Genomic DNA, 7768 nt, shown 5'->3' on the forward strand with positions numbered 1-7768 from the left:
AAGAACACCATACCTACTGTGAAGCATGGGGGTGGAAACATCATGCTTTGGGGCTGTTTTTCTGCAAAGGGACCAGGACGACTGATCCGTGTAAAGAAAATAATGAATGGGGCCATGTATCATGAGATTTTGAGTGAAAACCTCCTTCCATCAGCAAGGGCATTGAAGATGAAACATGGCTGGGTCTTTCAGCATGACAATGATCCCAAACGCACCGCCCGTGCAACGAAGGAGTGGCTTTATAAGAAGCATTTCAAGGTCCTGGAGTGGCCTAGCCACCATAATTTGCAAATAAATTCATTAAAAATCCTACAATGTGATTTTCTGGATTTTTTTCTTCTCATTTTGTCTGTCATAGTTGAAGTGTACCTATGATGAAAATTACAGGCCTCTCATCATTTTAAGTGAGAGAACTTCCACAATTGGTGGCTGACTAAATACTTTTTTGCCCTACTGTAGCTACTTACTGCCCTTCCCTAGTTTATGTAGCTAATCTTATGAGTTAGCAGACAATGTGATTACTATCAATGCCAGCTTGCACACTCATGCCACAATTCAATCAATTGCAGATAGAATTCAACCTCAATGTTGGTCACGTCTCAACGCAACTGTTTAACAGCCGCTGTATATGTTGTGGATATTGATGCTTGAAAATGTTGATTCCAAACCACACCTGACATGAAATACAGTATCATTTTTCAAAGTGAACCCACAGTAGGATTTTCCTTCATCTGTGATTGATAAAAAAATGATTGAGGCAATTCATTCAGTGAATATGGGTCAACAACATAATTTGTGCTCAAACTCGCAAACAACATGATATCACTCAATATCTAAAAAACATTCAATCAAACTCAAAGACGGGAGTTTTAGATTAAAGATTATCCCGGGGCCCCATGAGGTGGTTCGGCTGTGGTTACGCCGAGCGTCAGAGATGCACGTCTCTGTGTTCTTTTTAGCCTTCTGGCCTACTTCATGAATAGCGTGCCTGTCTTTTCAAAGTTCTCATTTGAATAACGCACCACCATTAATCAAGTGGTTAAGAAGTTGCAGCAGAGCACATAACACACGCAAGTACACGCAGGTCAAATAGTTCTCACTGGGGTTGCAGTTACCTTCACCTGACAAATAGGTAGCACACCACTTACCAATATACATGATATAACAATGGCTCCTTAACAAACATTGAATGGTACGTGTAAAACGAACAATAGGTGCGTTACATATTTTTTATTATTTTTTTTATTTCACCTTTATTTAACCAGGTAGGCAAGTTGAGAACAAGTTCTCATTTACAATTGCGACCTGGCCAAGATAAAGCAAAGCAGTTCGACACATACAACGACACAGAGTTACACATGGAGCAAAACAAACATACAGTCAATAATACAGTATAAACAAGTCTATATACGATGTGAGCAAATGAGGTGAGATAAGGGAGGTAAAGGCAAAAAAAGGCCATGGTGGCAAAGTAAATACAATATAGCAAGTAAAACACTGGAATGGTAGATTTGCAATGGAAGAATGTGCAAAGTAGAAATAAAAATAATGGGGTGCAAAGGAGCAAAATAAATAAATTAAATACAGTAGGGAAAGAGGTAGTTGTTTGGGCTAAAATATAGGTGGGCTATGTACAGGTGCAGTAATCTGTGGGCTGCTCTGACAGTTGGTGCTTAAAGCTAGTGAGGGAGATAAGTGTTTCCAGTTTCAGTGCTTTTTGTAGTTCGTTCCAGTCATTGGCAGCAGAGAACTGGAAGGAGAGGCGGCCAAAGAAAGAATTGGTTTTGGGGGTGACTAGAGAGATATACCTGCTGGAGCGTGTGCTACAGGTGGGAGATGCTATGGTGACCAGCGAGCTGAGATAAGGGGGGACTTTACCTAGCAGGGTCTTGTAGATGGCATGGAGCCAGTGGGTTTGGCGACGAGTATGAAGCGAGGGCCAGCCAACGAGAGCGTACAGGTCGCAATGGTGGGTAGTATATGGGGCTTTGGTGACAAAACGGATTGCACTGTGACTGCATCCAATTTGTTGAGTAGGGTATTGGAGGCTATTTTGTAAATGACATCGCCAAAGTCGAGGATTGGTAGGATGGTCAGTTTTACAAGGGTATGTTTGGCAGCATGAGTGAAGGATGCTTTGTTGCGAAATAGGAAGCCATTTCTAGATTCAATATAATAACTATAAAATCCAACAAATTACAGAACATGTGTGAGAGAGGCGATAATTAAAGAAAGAGAACAACGCTGAACTGATGCGTTCTGTTCCACAGGTGAACTCATTACAAAGCAACTGAACCTCAGCTGAGTGTGTGTGTGTGTGTGTGTGTGTGTGTGTGTGTGTGTGTGTGTGTGTGTGTGTGTGTGTGTGTGTGTGTGTGTGTGTGTGTGTGTGTGTGTGTGTGTGTGTGTGTGTGTGTGAACGGTAGGGTTGGGGGGGGGGTTGTAGGCCTTAGATGCTTGAGGGTCCTCGGGCAATGCGTGAGGCGCAGCTGTGTCAACCGTGGTGTTTTCAGTTTCTGACACGTGTTTGTTGCTCATCCAGCAGGCCGTAAGGGAGCGCAGCACAGATGAAAAAAAATAATTTAAAAACTCTGGATCTAAAAGGATCGGGGAAACTGGCATTGCGTGCAGCTGGAGCCCTGAGTCCCACTCTCTCTTTCATTAGAGCAATAGAGAGATGCAGTCCTTATGTGGCACTTTCATTCAGCTGTTCTGGGAATCCTTTCCAGGAATCATTTAAAGGACATTATTCAGCTTTCAGAAAGACATGTGCCCTCTCAGCTGTCAGTAGCATAAATCTCCATGGTTACTGCTTGTGGGAGGAGTATTGAAACAGCGACATCAAACAGAATCTGACCCTCCTCCAAAAAAGAAGAGAATACAGAAATGGACAGGTGATTCTGTCTACGCCCTGTCCTTGGTGATGGTGCAATGCCTTTTCGACAGAATACAGTAGATGAAGGGTGTGAATTCGCTACAGCTCAAGGTTTAACATCTGGGTCATGTGATCTTGAAACTTGTGATGATAATGAGGCTGTTCACTGGAACCTTTCATGTCATAAAAGCACTTGGACATAAGCCATTACTTTCAGCCAAACAAAATAGTTATGTTTCTAGCCATGGTCAAAACCTTGTTCTATTGTAACGGACAGTATTCTACATTTTCCCAAAGATGCTACTGAGTCACCAATGTCCATAGTTGTACCCACTAGGCACACACTGGTTGAATCAACATTGTTTCCACAACATTTTAATCAAATGATTTTGAACCAATGTGGAATAAACGTTGAATTTACTTCTGTGCCCAGTGGGTATTTTGTTGACCTCAAAAGTTGGGCATGTTTGAGCCAGTGAAAGCAATCCGAATTCAGCGCATAATGTTTTTTTGCTTGCATGGTGATTTGTGCTTAGATTTGACAATTTAGCCAAAGAAATTCAGTCAGATTTGATCCCCTTTCCATGGCGAGCCTCGATTTCCAGACTTATAACAATAGCTGGTTTTCGAAACCTAAGGAATCTTGGTTAAATTTGTTGTTGGAAACAACAGACCAAGCGCTGACAGCCCAGGCGTAGGTTACATGAAAGGCGACAGACAGACAGACAGACAGACAGACAGAATTACAGCCTACACATGCTATTGGAGGTAAAAGAGAAGTGCGTACCTCTTTCTCAGAGATGTACAGATGGTCTCCTCTCAGTATCACGAAACGGTTTTTCCATATTTCCCTAAAAATCCCTTTACCACAGAACTTGCGGATCCAGCCGACTTTGTCTGGCTGCGATGACAGCTGGTTGACATCTTGGGGACCCTGCATGTTCAAAGTGGAATAAATCCGTTAAAACCTAGTTAAGTTTACGTAACAAGATGTTCACGAGAGTACTGAGAAAATAAGAGCTCTTTCAAAGGCAAATGCATTTTCAATCTCATTCTCAGTAAGACATAGGAACTATGAGTCTCCTCGCGTCTTTCCCCAAAAATGATAACGGTGCGCTCTTCTGTGCGTTAAATTTAATTGCAGGTCTTATACCATCCAGGGTGTGGCAAATAAAATATATGAAAGCTACCAACCCATACAGCACAACGAGCATCTGGCAATGGTACACTAATAACAAGAAAACACATTGTACTCTTTCTTCACTAGAAGATTGAAGCTGTATGTTGAGGAAATTCGTACAAGCAAACTGATAGGCTACACAGTGAATGTGGCACGCGTAAGGAGGTGCCAAAAGACCATTGTTTAGGAATTGTAGGCTATCAAATGTGTGATCTAGACAATGTGTGTGATATTGCCGCCAATGTGAGCTGTGGTATCAAAGCGCGCATAATGCCCGATTCTGGGCAAAGAACCAGTTATATCCTAGAAAATGTATAGCCTAATGCAAAGATGCATGACAAAAAAAATATGCACCCAATACTTGAAGAAAAAAGCTATATCTTACCCGTTTGGCTAAATTGCTCTTCTTCATAATGACAGAATCACTTTTGTGGATGTGAGCCAGGGAGTTCATCCAGTTTCAAGTATTTTCCTTTCTTTCTAATAAGATCTTTTTTTTAAACGAATAAACTGTCTTTCCCTTTCTTCTACTGCCCCAATATGTCGCAATAACGGTGTATATTCTTAATTTCGATGACGCGGTCAGGTCGTGCACTGTCCGTTATTACGAGACGGTGGCATCGTCCCTCCACCTCTGTAGGTAGGCTACACTGATCTCGAACAAGCGGGCTGAAAGGGTATTCCCGTTACTATAGCGCTCGACAGCTCCATCTATTGCGCTGTCGGCGTGATGTCACCAAGACGGCTGATGTCAAATTGCTCGTAGGTTAGGAAAATAGCAGAGCAAGGGTCAGTTGAGAAGAAGCCAACAATAACCTGCCCATATAGGGGCCTATAAACAAAAATCCACAATTTATATCATTATGAGAATGATTTTATATGACATTATTGATTTTCGATAGAACCTATACATTATTGTAATAATAAGGACTACTAGATTTATCCATCAAACCAAGAGGATGAGAGGGGAGGTTAACCCAAATATTTCAATTTGAACCATATTACAGAGGAGAAGGTGAGTATTTGGGGACCTTGAAAATAAAGGAGAGCAGCACACTCTAGGAGCTCAGATGCAAAAATGTAATGTCCAACGTGATGAAGACAGCTTGGCTGTCGAAAAGTTGGATATTACATTTTTGCATCAGAGCTCCTAGAGTGTGCTGCTCTCCTTTATTTCCTAGAGTGTGTTGCTCTCCTTTATTTCCTAGAGTGTGTTGCTCTCCTTTATTTCCTAGTGTGTTGCTCTCCTTTATTTCCTAGAGTGTGCTGCTCTCCTTTATTTCCTAGTGTGTTGCTCTCCTTTATTTCCTAGTGTGTTGCTCTCCTTTATTTCCTAGAGTGTGCTGCTCTCCTTTATTTCCTAGAGTGTGTTGCTCTCCTTTATTTCCTAGTGTGTTGCTCTCCTTTATTTCCTAGAGTGTGCTGCTCTCCTTTATTTCCTAGAGTGTGTTGCTCTCCTTTATTTCCTAGAGTGTGCTGCTCTCCTTTATTTCCTAGAGTGTGTTGCTCTCCTTTATATTCAAGTTTTCTATTCCGCTAGCCAGCACCTCGCCTAAATAGGTGTGCGTTTCTTTTTCTTCTAGAGTATTTGGGGACCATCATAGAAATATAATCTATTCTTTCTATGGTGATTATTTGGGGACGAACATAGAAATTTAATCTATTCCTTCTATCATATTTCTAGGAGACCACAAAGTTTTATCTCATGTTGGAGATGTTTAAATGACTGTTACATGCACTCCAGACAGTAGGCTAGTGCAGTCGTGGCCAAAAGTTTTGAGAATGACACAAATATAAATTTTCCCAAAGCCTGTTGCCTCAGTTTGTATGATGGCAATTTGCATATACTCCAGAATGTTATGACGAGTGATCAGATGAATTGCAATTAATTGCAAAGTCCCTCTTTGCCATGCAAATGAACTGAATAAAGAAAAACATTTCCACTGCATTTCAGCCCTGCCACAAAAGGACCAGCTGACATTATGTCAGTGATTCTCTCATTAACACAGGTGTGAGTGTTGATGAGGACAAGGCTGGAGATCACTCTGTCATGCTGATTGAGTTCGAATAACAGACTGGAAGCTTCAAAAGGAGGATGGTGCTTGGAATCATTTTTCTTCCTCTGTCAATCATGGTTACCTGCAAGGAAACACGTGCCGTCATCATTCCTTTGCACAAAAAGGGCTTCACAGGCAAAGATATCGCTGCCAGTAAGATTGCACCAAAATCAACCATTTATCGGATCATCAAAAACTTCAAGGAGAGCGGTTCGATTGTTGTGAAGAAGGCTTCAGGGTGCCCAAGAAAGTCCAGCAAGCGCCAGGACCGTCTCCTAAAGTTGATTCAGCTGTGGGATCGGGGCACCACCAGTACAGAGCTTGCTCAGGAATGGCAGCAGGCAGGTGTGAGTGCATCTGCATGCACAGTGAGGTGAATACTTTCGGAGGATGGCCTGGTGTCAAGAAGGGCAGCAAAGAAGCCACTTCTCTCCAGGGATAACATCAGGGACAGACTGATATTCTGCAAAAGGTACAGGGATTGGACTGCTGGGGACTGGGGTAAAGTAATTTTCTCTGATGAATCCCCTTTCCGATTGTTTGGGGCATCCGGAAAAAAAGCTTGTCCAGAGAAGACAAGGTGAACACTACCATCAGTCCTGTGTCATGCCAACAGTAAAGCATCCTGAGACCATGTGTGGGGTTGCTTCTCAGCCAAGGGAATGGGCTCACTCACAATTTTGCCTAAGAACACAGCAATGAATAAAGAATGGTACCAACACACCCTCAGAGAGCAACTTCTCCCAACCATCCAGGAACAGTTTGGTGACAAACAATGCCATTTCCAGCATGTTGGAACACCTTGCCATAAGGCAAAAGTGATAACTAAGTGGCTCGGGGAACAAAATATCAATATTTTGGGTCCATGGCCAGCAAACTCCCCAGACCTTAATCCCATTGAGAACTTGTGTTCAATCCTCAAGAGGCGGGTGGACAAACAAAAACCCACATATTCTGACTAACTCCAAGCATTGACTATGCAAGAATGGGCTGCCATCAGTCAGGACGTGGCCCAGAAGTTAAATGACAGCATGCCAGGGCGGATTGCAGAGGTCTTGAAAAAGAAGGGTCAACACTGCAAATATTGACTCTTAACATCAACTTCATGTAATTGTCAATAAAAGCCTTTGACACTTATGAAATGCTTGTAATTATACTTCAGTATTCCATAGTAACATCTGACAAAAATATCTAGACACTGAAGCAGCAAACCTTGTGAAAAGTAATAGAAGTGTCATTCTCAAAACCTTTGGCCACGACTGTAGTTGTCGTCTATTTCTTGACTATTTTCAGCTGTGCCTGGTCCCTCTCCCCTCCTCAATATACAGATACACAAATGAGAAGAGACAAATGCTGTACATATCCGAGTCAGATTGACTCCATCACATTCACCTTAGTCATTACAAACACAAATTGGGCAAATTATCCTGTCGTAAGACTCATGTCTCTTGGGTTCAGATGGAAGTTGTTGGCAAATTAGAGACATCCTGGGGCGCCATTCCTAGTAGTCATATTCCCATCTACTTAGCCTCTAAATAAACTGAAACAACTGAACACATTTTTTTAACCTCAAATAAGAAAAAAACAGTGTTGTGTAAGTATTCTGAATTAAGCTGCTCAGAGCACACACTCTGAGCCTTTTCCTGATCCCCAGAT

General features: G+C 42.1%; 1 protein-coding gene across 1 annotated transcript in view; it reads right to left on the reverse strand.

Moving 5' to 3' along the window:
- Positions 1–4701, reverse strand: part of plekho1a (pleckstrin homology domain containing, family O member 1a) — a 23277-nt gene extending 18576 nt beyond the window's left edge. Inside the window, exons 1-2 of the mRNA XM_064979143.1 lie at positions 4441–4701; positions 3663–3809 (exon numbers count right to left, since the gene is read on the reverse strand). Of these exons, the coding sequence (XP_064835215.1) occupies positions 3663–3809; positions 4441–4509 (216 nt within the window). The 5' untranslated portion in view covers positions 4510–4701. The remainder of the gene's footprint in view (positions 1–3662; positions 3810–4440) is intronic.
- Positions 4702–7768: the final 3067 nt, after the last annotated feature.

This window comes from Oncorhynchus masou, chromosome 12 (genome assembly GCF_036934945.1).
Source record: "Oncorhynchus masou masou isolate Uvic2021 chromosome 12, UVic_Omas_1.1, whole genome shotgun sequence".
In the NCBI taxonomy this organism is placed as follows: domain Eukaryota; kingdom Metazoa; phylum Chordata; class Actinopteri; order Salmoniformes; family Salmonidae; genus Oncorhynchus; species Oncorhynchus masou.